The sequence below is a fragment of the Sorex araneus genome, chromosome 1 (genome assembly GCF_027595985.1).
Source record: "Sorex araneus isolate mSorAra2 chromosome 1, mSorAra2.pri, whole genome shotgun sequence".
Lineage (NCBI taxonomy): Eukaryota > Metazoa > Chordata > Mammalia > Eulipotyphla > Soricidae > Sorex > Sorex araneus.
Window position 1 is genome coordinate 442,049,423 of NC_073302.1, and position 16,980 is coordinate 442,066,402.

General features: G+C 45.0%; 1 protein-coding gene across 4 annotated transcripts in view; it reads right to left on the reverse strand.

Annotated features, from left to right (window-relative positions):
• TPK1 (thiamin pyrophosphokinase 1) overlaps positions 1-16,980 on the reverse strand; it is a 402,680-nt gene that overhangs the window by 184,423 nt on the left and 201,277 nt on the right. For all 4 annotated transcript variants that reach the window (XM_055121622.1, XM_055121633.1, XM_055121628.1 and 1 more), the window contains one exon: positions 10,160-10,255. In XM_055121622.1, the coding sequence (XP_054977597.1) occupies positions 10,160-10,255 (96 nt within the window). The remainder of the gene's footprint in view (positions 1-10,159; positions 10,256-16,980) is intronic.

Sequence of the window (16,980 nt, forward strand, 5' to 3'; positions counted from 1 at the left end):
TTACATGAGTCTCATTACACCACTTCTTCCCCCAGCTAGTGCCCGCGTCTCTTCACGATGCAGTAACTCAAAATAAAATCGTGCTATTCGCAGAAGGTCAATGCATCTTCTCTAGACTCTTGCTACGGTTCCCGGCATTAATAAGAAACTTTATCTGGCGAGTGAGTCATCCCACTGAGACTCCCGGTAAGCAGATAAACTTAACCCCGGTCCCCGCGCCTACAAAAGCAGGCTGCACCCCTGGCGGGGATGGATTAGGCTGGTGCCCCTCTGAGGCGGGGAAGCTTTTTATATCTGGAGCCGCCACCTCGCTGGAATCACTTCAAAGCACCAAGTGTATCTATTTTCTCTGGCTGCACAAGCTTATAAAAAAGAAGGCTGGTCTGTAGCAGAAGGAAAAAAAAACACACACAGAAATGTGAATTTCTCTTTTGAAGGTGTCTCCAGAATGATGTAGTTCAGTCTGCCAGTTCATCTGGTGCCCAGAATCTTTCTCTTCTCCAGGCTTTCTTGTCCGGGACCCATTTGTTCCCCAACCTGCACGTTTCAGTAGCTCTGGCAGGCAGCAAAGAGAATAATGTTGGCTCTCTACTGGAGAACAAGAGGGGTTTTGTGTAAGCTTGAGTGACTGTAGGGACGTGTGCGTACGTGCGTGCACTAATGCACACGTGTGAGCCTCTGCCTGTCTTGCTAGCTCCTAAAATGTCATACAAGTAACCGATTTAAGTGTAAACGCATTCGTTTGAGGTAGATAAGCCCGGACACGGAGGGAGAGATGTATGTCACAAACGCACGGCGTCTCAGCGACACAGCTGATGCCGGAATTGTAAGGGAACTGCTCTCGGTACTACTTCAAAGGCGTCGCCAAGCGTTATTCTTGTCAAGTTCGCAGTAGTTGTGGCTCATGAGACATTCTCTGCACAGCCGCGGCTTTCAAGTCCTCAGTCTCGGCAAGAAACAGAGCACTTGGAAAAATAGGGAGGGCCAGGAGTCATTGAAAGGCAATTAGCGAAATTTTTTAAAAAAAAGTGATGAGAGGAGCTGTGGCATCTGCAACTGCACATGGCATGCCTCCCCTCTCCTGCCCAGGAAACAAAGAGGAAGAGCAAAGGTATATGGATATATAAAATAAAATAATAACGGGCATCTCCAGGCATACTCTCACCCAAAGAAACCGATAAAACATTTAGCAATTAGGGGGCAGGAGCACGGGGGCTGCAGAAGAAGCCTTACTAAAGTTAAAGCAGTGGCCACTGACACTCACTAATATTGAATAATAAGATTTTGCTATCAAAGAATTCTCCCATAGAGGAACAGACTCATGCATGTGATAAGCCTGGAGGGCTTCTCACTGAGTTTCAGCCAGTGCCCGAGGCACCAACTAGGGCTGGGCAGAGAACAGGAGTGAGTTCCTGCATGTGTCTGGGGGAGCAAGTAGGGCTATGGGGCACGGCAAATCAGACGTCACTGTTCTTAGGGTTCCCAGAGCTGGAGGGGATGACATCGTATCCATGAAAGGAGCAGTCGTGGAAAGCCATGACCCCCCGGAATAAAACTTAAATAATAGTCTATAACATGTATCATAGAATATGATATAAGATGCATCTGATACCTTATAAGTACATTTGCAAAATATTTTTGAGTACACTTTATAGCTTATCAACTTATTAAAATTTATTTTATAAAATCATGTTTTGTTGGGCTGGAGTGATAGCACAGCGGTAGGGCACTCGCCTTTCAGGCGGCTGACCCTCAGCCCCTTTCGGAGAGTCTGGCAAGCTCCCAAGAGTATCGTGCCCGCATGGCAGAGCCTGGCAAGCTCCCCGTGACATATTGGATATGCCAAAGACAGTAACAAGTCTCACAATGAGAGACGTTACTGGTGCCCACTCGAACAAATCGATGAGCAATGGGATGACAGTGACAGTGATGTTTTGTTATTGATAAATGTTGCTTTCTGTAAATGTTATGTGATATACTTAAGTATATCAATGTGTGTAACATATATTTGTGTTTATATAAGTTTATACAATGTATTATGTAAACACAGTATGTGAAATATATTAAATGGTACACGATTATAAGACAAAGGTATGAAATATGATATGGCAATTGATGCCAACAGTTTCTGTCCTCATCTTACTAAGGGATAGTGCGTGTGGTGGGCACTGGGGAAAATGCCTCACTTCATTCCTCCCAGTACAGAAGAATTATTGTTCTGCAGCTGAACTGCAGGAAACAGAGGCTTGACGAAGCTTAAATAGCTTCCCAGGCTCATGCATTCTGGAGCCAATTGCCTGGACACCTGAAGGCTGGTCTCAGGACCTGGCGACCGGAGCTCTTCAGAGAGCACTTCACTGCCACGAGTATGACAGACAAGGCAGATGCTGGAGCAGCGGGCGCCTGCTGCAGTCTAGGTACCCAGGGGAGTCTGTCTGCGAGCAGAGGTTTGCCATAATGTCCACTAGAATCTGCACGGAGGTCACTGAAAGGGATATCTGCCGAATCAACAACGGGGCCATGAGACGAGACTCCTGGTGAAACAGTGTGGAAACAGGACGCAAACTACCGTGATGGGGGAGGCGGGCTCAAACAGAAGGGGACCGCACATCACTGCCTTATACTAATGATCACATCAATAATCAGACAGAAAGGGGGAGGAGAAGCTGGAGGACAGTCCCGGGAGTGGAGAGCACTCAGTGGACACGGGAGACGTGGGGACAGTGAGAAGAGCCGAGGCCGACGGAAGGGATACGGTGTCGGAAAGAGTTAAGGTCACCCTTGGTTTCTGCCAGGGTGAGCGATAGGACACCACCGAGGGAGGGAAGAAAAAAAGAGGGAATGAGATTTTGTGAGGAAGACGATGAATTTTGTTTCAGACACTGCAAGTCCTCTGGCCTTCAGGTGAGCGGTCAGAAATATGGCTTTGAGGTCTAGGATTAGAGGTATAAATTTGAGAGTTAATGGCACGGAAGTGATCACGGAAGCCCAAGGAAACACGATGAAGAGTGAAAAGAGAGTGAGACAGATTAGCAGCAGACCGGCAGCACGATGAGGAGGAAGAGGAAGAGGAGGAAGAAGAGGAAGAGGAGTGGAGGAGAGGAAGCAGCCGAAGAAGGAAGGAGGTGGAGGAGGAGGAAGAAGTGGAAGAGAAGGAAGAGGAAGAAGAGGAAGAAGAAGTGAAGGGAGAGGAGGGAAAGAAGGAGGAGGAGGAAGAGGAGGAGGGAGAGAGCTCGGACAGGGGGCCAAGGCAGAAAGGAACAGCATCGCCATCAGCAGCTCTAGCTTGAATCATCCTTATTTAAAATTCCTCTCTTCACATGGAGGCGCGCTGTTGGTGCCTCGCATTTTCACCAGCAGAATGAGGCGGGATTGCTTCATTGCCTGTGATCAGTCATGCATCCTGGCACTGATCCTTCATTATTCACCCAGCATTTACTTATTGCTTTTTACACATCACATGTTGCAAAATTGATGTAAGAGAGAAAGAGAGAGAGAACAAGAGAGAGAGGAAGGAAGGAAGGAAGGAAGGAAAGAAAGAAAGAAAGAAAGAAAGAAAGAAAGAAAGAAAGAAAGAAAGAAAGAAAGAAAGAAAGAAAGAAAGAAAGAAAGAATGAAAGAAAGAGGCCAGAGTGATAGGACAGTGTATTAGGGCATTGTTGTTGCTTGCGGCTGACCTAGGTTTGATCCCTGGCATCCCATATGGTCCCCTGAGCACTGCAAGGAGAATTCCTGAGCATCGCTAGGTGTGACTCGAAATAAAGCAAAGAAAAAAAAGAAAAGAAAAATGCTATCTTTACTGCTGGAAGAGCCAGGAATCAAGGTATTTGAGAAAATAAAATATCAAGAGCAACTATTCTATGCGATTTTTTTTCTTTACTTTTTTTGGGTCACATTCAGTGATGCTCAGGGGTTCCTCCTGGCTCTGCACTCAGGAATTACTCCTGGTGGTGCTTGGGGGACCATGTGGGATGCAGGGGATAGAACTGTGGTTGGCTGCTTACAAGGCAAACGCCCTCCCCGCTGTATACTGCTTTAGCCTCTATTGGGTTTTAGAGGAAACAGTGTCCACGGCAGCTCGGTCGCAGGCTCCCAGACAGAGATGCCAAAGCCCTGGGACACAAGCCTTGCATGATTGAGACCCCGACTTAGCTGCCAGCACTGCCTGGGGCCCTTCGCATCTCTGGGCCTTCAGGCTTGCATGCCTGTTGCTGGCAGCAACCAGGGAAGCCCCCGAGTACAGCTGGGGAGCTGTCTTTTACCAAAACTTAGCAAAGGAAATAAAGCAGAGGGGAGGGATTGGCTCATAGCTGGACAGTGCTGACACCTGGCTCTGCTCTGGGGTCATTGCTTAGTGGACGTTGGGGGACCATGTGGTGACAGGGACTGGACCCAGGCCTCCCACTTGCAAACCTCCCAGTCTTCCCACAGAGTCATCTCTCTCAGCCCAAACTCTTTTTGCCTTGCTAGGGGTCAAACTCTGGGACTCTCGAATGCAACATGAGTGCCGTACGACTCGCCACATTCCAGGCCAAGGGAATTCCTCCTCGCAGGGGAGAGGAGGGGGTCCCCAGTGCTGCTCAGGAGGCCTGAGCGTCCCGTGATGCCTGAACCCTCTGGTGCCAGGGATGACCCCGGCCAACATGGGGAGCTTGGGGCCTCCAAGGCCCCACCCAGAGGGGTGTAGGGGACCAGGCGTCACAGGAATATGACTCAGACCCGGGGCATGCTGCCATGCGTCCCAGCCTATCTCCAGCCCCCCATATGCTTTTAATTAAAAATTTTTTTTTTCATATCTCTTGAAATAAAACATGACTTTTTGCAGTAAATTTTGTCCGACATAAAAGTCTGTGTTAACAGTATCAGCAAGTGAAGTAACGGATTCTACTGCCATCTAATACTATGGAATACCTGAAGCAGATCCACCTGGCTATTCTTAGGGTCGGAAATCTAGACTTATCCCTTTCATTCTGAACACGATATTTTTAGATGCCGTCAGTGTTTTCCACTGAATCCCAGGATTTAGAGTTCAGGTATGCATCACATACCTGAACTTAGAAAGTTCAGGTATGAATTTAGAAAAAAAAATGTATGTGTTCTCTGAAGACTGAGTCACATTATATCAGCTAGCATCCTCATCATATATTATTCATGGCTCAGTTACAGGCAAATAACATGGTTCATCTCAACAAACTATTAAAAGGTCACGCGTATCAGAGAACCCTTTTTTGAAGAAGCAAAGCTGAGGGTTAAATGGTTAAAATTAGAAATAGAAATAAGATAAGATGATCCAAGGAACGAACTCCTTTTAAAACTAAGTTCATGTTTTTATGGCAAAGTCCTTGCCTGGAAGGACAAATCTTAACAAGTTCAATGAAGTTCTAATATGGCACACAGTATAGTTCTCAACATATTAAACACTCAAATGTGTACTGTTTATTTATATTATAACTAATGTTTTATAGTATATGTTAATAAGATCTTACTAGAAATTAGGAATGCAAGATCATTTTTGACTTAAGTGAAAAGATAAATATGCCTGATTTCATAAACCCAGTAGATAAGTAAAAAGGTATTCCTGATACAGTTGACATCTACTCCATGAAGAAATTTGAAAAAGTTCCTCATCTTGGGGCCCGAGTGATAATACAGTGGGTAGGGCACTTGCCTTGCATGTGGCCAATCAGGGTTTGATCCCCGGCATCCCACATGGCCCCTTGAGCATCCACCTCCAGGAGTAATTCCTGAGTGCGGTGGCAGGAGTCATCCCTGAGCATTGCTGGGTGTGGCCCCCCCAAACAAAAAACAAACAAAAGACAGTTTCTCATTTCACAGATGGTAGGAGGATATATGTAACATAATTATGTATTATTATTTTCTCATTTTCTAATCTTGCCTTTTTTTAATGCAGGAAATTAAACAATGCACTTCAGATGAAAAGTTAAGTTGGGTCCGCAAAGCTAGGACCACTGGAAACACGCCTGCCTTGCATGAGGCTGTTTGAGGCTTGACCCCCAGCACCTCACTGGGTCCCCTGAGTAACACCAGCGTCATCCCTGAACACCGAGGCAGGAGGAAGCCCTGGGCATGCCCAGACCCCCCTCTCCATTAACTAACTAAATAAATAAACAAAAGGCAAATCAGGGAAACTCACAGATACTCTTATTCCATCACTGTCACTGTCACTCCATTGCTCATCGATTTGTTCGAGCAGGCACCAGTAACGTCTCTCATTGAGAGACTTATTATTACTGTTTTTAGCATATCCAATATGCACAGGTAGCTTGCCAGGCTCTGCCGTGCAGGCTCCGTACTCTCGGTAGCTTGCCAGGCTCTCCGAGAGGGGCGGAGGAATCGAACACAGGTCAGCTGTGTGAAAGGAGAACGCCCAACTGCTGTGCTATTGCTCCAGCCCTACACTAAGCTTCCCTGACCGGGAATCGAACCCGGGCCGCGGTGGTGAAAGCAAAATCACTTTTACCCCTGTCTGAACACCACTGAAGGTCTGGGTTGAGGTTTGGAGTCTCCTGTTTGAAGTCTCCTTGAAAGGCACCTCAACATGCCTTTAAAGCACCAGGCTACTCACAGCAACACTGGGTTCTGATGCTGCTGGCTCCTGCCACACGAGGTGCCGCTCCCATCCCCTCCTCCCGTGGCCGTGCCCCCTGATCCAGTGCCCACGCCCCCACCCTGCAGCCCTGCCTTCTGAGCCACTCTGCTTCTGCCACAGTTGGCACGAACTAAGAACCATGAGCGCTGGAATGTTGGAAAGTGGCCCCAGGGCCTAAGAGACACTATCCTGTGTGCAAGGGCAACGGCAAGACAAATATCGCCCCCCTTCCCCGTCTCCCCCTCCCCACCTGCCACACACAAAGTCCCACGCTGTGGGAGAGGGGCACCTTCTGCTCCTGCTCGCCCACCAAGAATTTGCTCTTAGTCTGGGGCCTGGGCAATGGGCTGGAGCTGGAGCTCCTTCGGGGCACAGTGACGCAAGCCACCAAGTCCACCCTCTCTGGCAGCCTTGAGCCTTGGACTGAGTTCAGTGGGAAGAGCAGGTTATGCTGTTGGCCGAGTTGACGGTGGGTGCTGGGGGGTGGGGGAGGGTTCTCTCATTGGTCCCTGGCTTCAGCCTCCCCAGTGGACTGACCAAGAAGTGGTGAGTCTTGTTTTTGCAGGCCAACCTCACCTGATTAGCCCCTGCCCCCAGTTTGGCGTCTCTCTCAAGTTTGGGCTTCCTGGGTCTAAGCTACGGTTCTTCACCAGCGGAGTGTGGGACAGAACACTGTGCATTAGAGACAGCATCAACCAGATACGACGGGTGACACCCGCAGGATGGCATTTCCAGCTTTCAGTTACCTTCATTAGGGGTACTGGGAAAACTTAAAAACAATATTCACCAGGGTTTTCCTTTTGCTGAAAGAAACTCGAAAAGAGCTCTATCTGGACGAAGCAGATAACTTGAATTCTGTTTTCATTAAACACATTTAATTGTCACATTTAATTTTATTCCTGGAAATAGCACCACACATTTGGGACAGCTCACGCTAACAGAGATGGGAAACGTTCGCTCTATGACTTCTCTTGAGTTTGCACAATGAACGACTTGCCAATTAGGACCCTTAACGAGGCCTTCCTACTTCTTCAACTTAGGGAGAACATACTAGATAAAAACCTTGATAACCTTCTACTCGGGAGCTGTATATTTGTATCAGGGAGAAAACAAAAAACTCTCCAAAGGTCACCTCTGGTACCCCCACCCCTGCCTACACATGTGTACTAGCCACGCAGTTTGATGACAAATATCACACAGATCAAATCCATATCTTGCTCGGGGACAAGGCATTAAGATGATTCTCAATGAGTGCAGTCATTCTCTGTGTTTCCCTCTCTTTCTGACTCATTTCCCTTAGCATGATACTCTCAGTGAACATCCACTTATAAACAAATTTCACAACTTCATCTTTCCTTACAGCTGTATAATATTCCATTGTGTATATGTACCAAAGTTTCTTTAATCAGTCGTCTGTTGACTGCACTCACTTGTGGAATATAAATTAACATAATATGAAGATGACACTCAAGGGAAGTAGACACAAGGGCCAGGAGTATCGCTCCATAGTTGGAAGCCTGCCCCATGAGCTGGGGAAGAAGGCAGCTGGAACAGAGAAGAGTTCACTGAGCCAATGATGGAGGGATCATTCAGGAAGGGAGATGTGTGCTGAAAGTAGATAAAGGACCAAACGTGATGGCCTCTTGGTATCTGTATTGCAAATCATAATGCTCAAAAGTAGAGACAGAGTGTGGGGAAAACTGTTTTCCATAGAGGCAGGGGGAGGGCTGGAAAGGGTGGGGGACATACTGGGGACAATGGTGGTGGAGAATGTGCACTGGTGAAGGGACGGGTGTTCGAGCACTGTATGACTGAAACTCAAACATGAAAATTTTATAACTATCTCACGGTGATTCAATTAAAAAAAAAGATAATTCTCAATGTCCTCTGTGAGAGTGAGAGTTGTGCAACGGGGAGACGGAAGGGATTCAGTGTGCTGACAGCAGGAACTGTTTCCCCTCACTCCTTCCAGCTCTGCAGGGGTTGCAGGTGGCCACTGGAGATAAGTCAGACTCAGAAGTCCATGCAACACAGCCAAGTTCATCAAAGAACCAGAGCCGGGACCTGACAGTGCTGACCTGGAACATTGCCGTAGCCCACTGGGCTGGGTAGGACGAAATACATCACCTGTTACATTTACTACAAAGTACCTTAAGGAATGGGCTGGAGCAATAGCACAGCGGGTAGGGCATTTGCCTTGCACGCGGCTGACCTGGGTTCGATTCCTCCGTTTCTCTTGGAGAACCTGGCAAGGTACTGAGAGTATCCTGCCCACAGGGCAGAGCCTGGCAAGCTCCCCGTGGCATATTCGATATGCCAAAAACAGTAACAACAAGTCTCACGATGGAGATGCTACTGTTGCCTGCTCGATTGATGAGCAACAGGAAGACAGTGCTATAGTGCTACTTTAAGGAATGCACAAGAGCAGTGCTCTAGGTTAACACTGTGCTATTTAACACCATGAAGAGCATGTGTGGCCACACACCTGTTCCCATCCCCAGCAACTCATACGGTCCCCTAGGCAGTATCAGGGTTCACTCCTGAGCATAGAGCCAGGAATAGCCCCTATGCCCGGGTAGCTATGGCCCAATCTCAGCTCAAATTAATAAAGTTATACAGTTTGATCATGTACCTTAGGCTAATTTACTGGCCCAACCATAAAAGCAACGGCTGGCAGTCCCTCGGTGCTCCTGGTTTAATTTTACTGGTCCTTACTAAATATCTACTTTTTGGTATCATCTTGCCAAGTACCAAAAAATACTGAGAAACTCGATTGTTAGCCTTTAATGATGTCACTGATAGACTGATACAAGAAGATTGATAGACTGATACAAGACAGACTGATAGACTGATACAAGATTGATAGATAGAAGCCAGCAGATGCTCCAGGAACTGGTGACAGTTGGTGACATTCAGCTTATAGAAGAAAGATGGCAGGGATAGCACCTGGTTGGAATCCAGCTGGTGTTTGGCTTGCTGCCCACACCAAAAAAATTTTTTTACATTTTTTTCCCCCTTTGGGGGCCACATCCAATGATATTCAGGGGTTAGTCCTGGCTCAATGCTCAGAAATTACTCCCCGTGGAGCTAGGGAACCATATGGGATGTCGGGGGTTGCACTCAGGTTGGCCGCATGCAAGGTGAGTGCCCCACCTGCTGAGTTATCTCCCAGCCCCCAAAGACACCAAGTTTAAACAAACAGAGAAAGGGGCAATGTATCTAGCTCCACATGGCAATAATCAACTGCAAAGAAAAAGTGATACTTGCTTTAGGGCAAGAAGAACTGCAGCATGGACCAGACCCACCTAAGCCGTTCCACAGTCTCATCACTGTAAGGCATTTTATCCTGTGACCTGCGATTAAGTGCTTGTGCCGATGTTTAGGTGACTCCCTACAGTCTAATTTTACAGAATGAAAAAATAGCCCTATAGGGATATGTATGCGCCAAAGTAAATAATGATTTTGAGTGAACCCCCTAAATATTCTCGTCCCTACCCTCGGCAGTCTGCAGGGAGTTAAGACCCTTTGCCACCAAGGGTGAGAGCTCACCTGGAGGCCTTTTTCTTCTATCTTCTTCTGGAGCACCTGGAGGCATTTGGTAAAGTCAGTGTGATCCTGATCAGGGGTTGAAATAAGCTCGCATCCCTGTGTGAGAGGAAAAAAGATGAGAGGATAAGTAACAATGACAGTCTGATGAATACGATCAAGAGGTAGAAGCGCTAAGGTACAGATGGGGTAACCACAGGTAGACCCTAACGGGCAGGCTTTTACTTTCAAAGCATTAACATCATTATCACTCTTCGAATCCCACATCTCCCGACAGCCTACACGTGGCATTCAAACATTCCGATACTGTTCTGCTGATGAAAAACATTTTATGTTCCTAAAGATGAGCATCGACGATATTAATTATACATGAAAATGCCGAGCTATGATAACATCAGGACTCTGGTGCAAAGCTTTGGTCTAAAGTAGTACTAGAAAGATTTCCCAAGGGAAAAGGGTTCATTGTTAAGGGGAGTGAGATCTTGTTGAATCACTGCCAATGAAAAGCTGTTAAATGTTTAAATAACTTTTAACTCAGGATTATATCTTAATTCATTGAAAAAAAAATTCACAGTTAAATGACCTGAAATTAAAATTAAGCTACTCCTAAAAGGCTCTGGATTTCTTTTGGCAGGTCTTGAAAGTTTATCTAAGTGGTGTGAAAACTAATATTGATATGGCGATCATGATAAAACTACATTTTATGGAAAATCAAGCTAGCTGCCCTCTAGAATCCTTTCGCACCATCGTCTTCTCTATGCATGAAAAAGCCCATAAAAACGTCTCTTGGATGAGCTTTTGGACATAATGAAGTGAATTTACTAGTGTTTGGCCTCATCTACAACAGATGCCGTGGGTAGTATAAAACACCAAGACACACTTATAAATACAAAAGGCGCAATAGAGCCCGTGACTGGCTCTCATGAACTTAGACCAGAGAAATTATATTTTCAAAATGACAGCTTGTCCTCCAGCGCCTTCACAGAGACAAAGGCACGAGAGACACAGCAAGACTGCGGACTTCTTAATTCAAGAATAAAACAATTCCGGGTCTCTGACAAAGAGCTGAGTAAGGGAAAGTTAAGTATAATCTAGTATATAATGTTACCATTCAAAGAGCTTTCAAGGATACCAAACACCCATCCTGCCTCTTAAATTACTCTCACAACCGTTCTCAGTAGATTTAAGGTTCCTCTTTCCCTTCAAGGTCTCTTTAAAGGTGTCAAGTCCAACCTGTGCCTCATTCATTTATGACTCCCCGACAATAGAGTGACCAATGGAAAAATTAATTCCTCATCATTCAGAAATATATGAGACCATAAAAGATGTATATGTCATCTTTATAAGATCATCGACATCTACTTTCCTGACCCAAAAATGTACAGGGGAATTTAGTATAATCACTAAGCAAGAGCAGGAAGTGGCTGAGAGTCTCTTGAGAAAAGAAGAGATGAGAACGGCCAAGGTTTTCCAGAATGGCCAAGGTTTTCGCAGGAACTTTCAGCAGGGCTGGGGAGACTAGACTGCCACCAGAACAAACTGATAGTTTTGATCGTGCATCTCAGACTAATTTTCTGGCTCAACCAGAAAAACAGTAGTCAGCATTCCCTCAGTGTTTCTGCTTTAATTTTGTTGGTCTTCACTAATGAATGAATGAATGAATGAATGAATGAATGAATGAATAAAAGGCATCCATGGGACATCAAAAGACCATGTGGCCACCCAACAACAAGATGGTCAGACTTCTTCGTCAAAACCCTGAATGAACATTTGAGGCTCTTCCTGTTCCTGGAGCGAGTGTATATCACTGGGCTACACTAGCACACGACAGGGACAAATGGAGATGTTACTGCTGCCTGCTCGAGCAAATCGAAGATCAACAGGATGACAAGTGGTACAAGTGATACAAGTGGTCTTCACTAAACATCAACTTCAGAAACTTAAAAGCATTCCCTGTGGGCAGAGATTGTGTGTCAGTCGGTACTGTTTCTCGTACGAGGCACCAGTCTGCTCCTTAGGGATGATTTAACCGGTATTTAATGGTATATGTAGGTATATATTTTAAAACATTTACCTTAGGGATTATGAAAACTGTACTTCCTTAAATAATGTTTTCCAGGTTCTTACACGTGTTAGCTATCAATAAACTTTTCAACTTTACTGGCATATCTGAGAGACACATGGAAAGTAGGTCACTTTCATTAGTGAGAAATGCAAATAAAAATCACAGTGATAGACACACCACCCAGCTTGAATCAACAAATTGTGGCATAGTCCAACACTGTAACATCATATGACACAAACGGCTCCTCCACTCCTGATCCCAGAGGCCCACTAACTACTTTCAGAACCGAGTGGCTTCTTGCAGAAATGCCTCTAGACTGTGAACTAAGGTATGGCCCCATGCTGCCCCGGAAGGGGAAAGGTTTTTCTCTCTCAGCCTTTCCTTTCAGTGGTGCCATGGCGACCGCCCTCTTTTAGAGCCCAGGAAACAGAGGTACGAGCTTGCCGTGATGCAACTTCTGGCAGAAATTTCTCTGAACTTAATTACTAAAATACCAGAAATCCAAAACTGCATGGTCTCATATGCTCTTCATTCTCAGCAATGGAAAACAAATTATCAAATGATGCCTTTTCAGCACGTCTGATTGTTGGGGGAAAGTTCCAATTAATAATACTGAGTTTTCCCTATGGCTGGAGGATGGCTTCATGAATGGAGGGGAGAAGGTGGATGGACTAGAGAAGGGATCACTAAGAAAATGATGGCTGGAGGAATCAGTTGGGATGGGAGATGCATGCTGAAAGTAGATAATGGACCAAGCATGATGACCTCTCAGTGTCTGTGCTGCAAGCTATAATGCCCCAAAATAGAGAGTATGGGGAATATTGTCTGCCACAGAGGCAGGGGGAGGGTGGGAAAAGGGGGGTATACCCGGGATATTGGTGGTGGGGAATGTGCACTGGTGAAGGGATGGGTGTTTGATCATTTTGGGATTGTAACCCAAACATGAAAGCTTGTAACTATCTCACAGTGATTCAATAAAATTAAAAAAAACTAAAAAAAATAATAGTGAGTTTTCTGTTGAAATATTGAATGTAATCAAAGTAAAGAGACAGTAAAGTGAAAATCATCAGCCACACAGGCGGGGAGAGGGGGGAGTTGGGGGGAACAGGAGTTATACTGGGGTTCTTGGTGGTGGAACATGTGCACTGGTGAAGGGATGGGTGTTTGATCATTTTATGACTGAGACTTAAACTGAAAGCTTTGTAACTTTTCTCATGGTTATTCAATAAAAAAAAATCTATAAACAAGACGATGGTAGAAAATGCATAGAGGATGGGACAAACATGAGAGCAGAGTCATGGAGGACAGTATGTGTATTTCATAAGATGCAACATGCTAATTACCTCTATCTATGATTTACTGCTCAATTCCTTCACACTTTGATGGAAGTAAGGGAACATTTTCCAGGTTTGGGAATGGCCAGAGGACCACAAGAATCTTCAACTGCGGAGGCCATACATCTTAAGTTGGTGTTGGTGATGGTTTCCTAAGTATTTGCTTTATGATCTTTATGTAAATCTTAAACATCTCATATTGTTAATCCCCTACCTCTTATTATTCAGGAGTAGGAAGTGTTGATTCATTTTCATAACTTGATTGCTTAGTATCCATTAAACAGCTCATTAATGATTATATTGAACTCTATCTTTCTCACCAAGCTGGTACAGATCTATAGTGACAGGAAATTTATAACGTCAGATAGAGCCATTCCATGTCTGAATAATTCCATTAAAATAGTATTAAATTCTTATAGCAAGTTTAAGTATAACTCCCTTTATTGTCTTGTAACAAGTCCTATTTATACCCTCTAGGGACCATAAAGAACAAACCTTAATGGCTCTTTTAAATAAGAATACCCACATACTGTTTAATTTTCTTATATCCATTCACTGACTCTGGTTGTTAAATCGTTAAAGATTCAGATTTATATTGAGTAACATATAGATGATCCCTTTCAGAAGCTTCAAGGTACCTCACAGAAGTGATAAGCTTGTCTTTCTGTATCCAAACTATCAATAAAACACTGATTAGGACCACAGTGAATACAGCCCTTTACCAAAACTTGACTTTGCAGTAAATGAATATCAATGTTTAGCAACACACATCCTGAACTAAAGCCACATAAAACAGTCCTACACAGAGGGGCTGGAGTGATAGCACAGCGGGTAGGGCATTTGCCTTGCACACGGCTGACCCGGGTTGATTCCCAGCATCCCATATGGTCCCCCGAGCACTGCCAGAAGTAATTCCTGAGTGCATAAGCCAGGAGTAACTGCTGTGCATTGCCGGGTGTGGCCCAAAAAGCAAAAAAAAAAAAAAAAACCACAAAAAACAATCCTACACAGAGGCAGGGTGTGGAGGGGGAGATGGGATTGGTGTGGTGGGAGGGAAATTGGAATCATCGGTGGTGGAAAATGAGCACTGGTGGAAAGATGGGTTCTCGAGCATTGTGTGACTGAAACACAAGCACAAAAATATGTAAATCTGTAACTGTATCTCACGGTGATTCACTAACAAAAATAAATAAATAGACCCTCCCAATGGCTCCCGGGCAACGGGGGCTCCCCTGGAACCCCCCAACCCCCTGCGCCATGTGGACACGCCTCTCCGCTCCTCTGTAATGCCGGAACTGTCCATCAGGTACTCTCGGAGGATTGTGACCCTGCCCACCCCGTCTACCCTGCCCTGTGCCCCAGAGATTACTGGGGGCGTGGCTTGTATTATAGGGGGGCATAGCCTCAAAAGGGGCGTGGCCAGTTGCCAGAGCGGTGGCCGCAGTTGTAATTTTCCTTACATTATACTCTCTATAATCTATTTCTCCGAAAATCACCCTGGCCATCTCAATCGTTCTATGCTAAATAGTCCTTTCGCTGACTTGAACCTCCCAAAAGCTGTCACTGAACAATAGAATCTGCACAAACTCCTCGTACAAACAGCATAGCCTTAAGTCATCACTAGAGGCCCCACACAAACCAAGAGGAGCGCCTGAGAGTAAGGAAGTATTCTAGAATTGGAATACCCGTCATTAACTTAGCACAAACAGAATCCCCCCTGCAGAAAGAGGGAACAGTGACAGACAACTAGAAGGTTCCAACTCTAGTCCATAACTATATGAAGAAACAGCGAAAATCCCCTCCATAAAGAGAAAATGAAGAAAAGATTCCAGAAATCTCCACAGGGTCTACCCACATACCGGACCTCTCAGAAAAAGGATTCAGAGAAGAAATCTTGAAGAGGGTCGATGTACTCAAAGCAACCATGAAACAGACATCAAATAAATTAAGGGAGGAGATGAATGATGCTTTGGAACGGTCAACCAAGAAAATGCAGGAAGAAATGAGAGCAGAAATTTCAAAGCTACGAACAGATGTCACAAAGCTAGGAACAGAAGTCACACAAATAAAGGATTCGGTAGATGAATTAAAAATCTCAGTAGGTGCCCTCAACAGTAGAAAGACTACAGCTGAAGACAGAATCAGTGAGCTTGAAGATGAGCTGCAGAAAGCTTACAGACAACAACAAATAATGGCAAAAGACCTCAAAATGGCTATAGAGCGAATCAGAGTCCTTGGGGATGACTTCAAGAGGAGCGACATAAGAATCATTGGAGTACCAGAAGCACAGGGAAGTAACCCCAATGAAAAAGACACAGTCAAAGACACCATTGCTAAGAAATTCCCAGAGCTGGAGAATGCAGGCATCCAGATCCTAGGAGCCCGAAGAGTACCAGCAAAAAGAGACCCGAATAAAAAGACTCATAGTCAGAATGACGGAGGCTGTGGATAGAGACACAATTCTGCAAGCAGCAAGGTCAAAGAAGGAAATCACATACAAAGGAGCCCCCCTCAGATTTACAGCAGACCTATCAGAGGAAACTCTCCGAACCCGAAGACAATGGTGGGACATAGTGAAAACACTCAATGAAATGAACACCTCACCAAGAATACTTTACCTGGCTAAACTCTCACTCAAACTTGAATGAACCATACACTATTTCTTGGATAAACAACAGCTCAGGAACTTCATAGACTCAAAACCAAACTTAAAAGGACTAAAGGGGCTATTGTAAGTCAAGGAAGAACCCCACAAGAACAACCAACCCCACAGAAAGATGACACAAAACCCCATGACAATAATCTCTCTCAATGTCAATGGCCTAAATGCACCAATTAAGAGACACAGAGTGGCAAAATGGATTCGGAAACTAAACCCAACATTCTGCTGCCTGCAAGAAACACACTTGAACAGTCAGAGCAAACACAGATTCAAAGTCAAAGGGTGGAAAACAATCCTGCAAGCAAACAACTCCCTCAAAAATGCTGGGGTGGCAATACTAGTATCCGACAACATAGATTTCAGGTTGAAAAAGATTAGAAGGGACCGCCAAGGTCACTTCCTATTTATCAAGGGATATGTGCAACAGGAAGAAATCACACTCTTAAACATATATGCACCTAATGAGAGACCGGCAAAATACTTAAAACAACTCCTAACAGACTTTAAGGAGGACATCACTAACAGCACAATAGTAGTCGGAGACTTCAACACTGCCTTATCACTCTGGATAGATCGACAAGAACAAAACTCAGCAAGGAAACATGGACTCTGAAGGAAGAAATAGAAGAGAGAGGCCTAATAGACCTATTCAGGGCTTTACACCTCAAAAAGAAAGAATACACATTCTTTTCCAGTGCACACGGAACATTTTCCAAAATAGACCATGTACTGGGCCACAAAACATACCTCAATAAAATCAGAA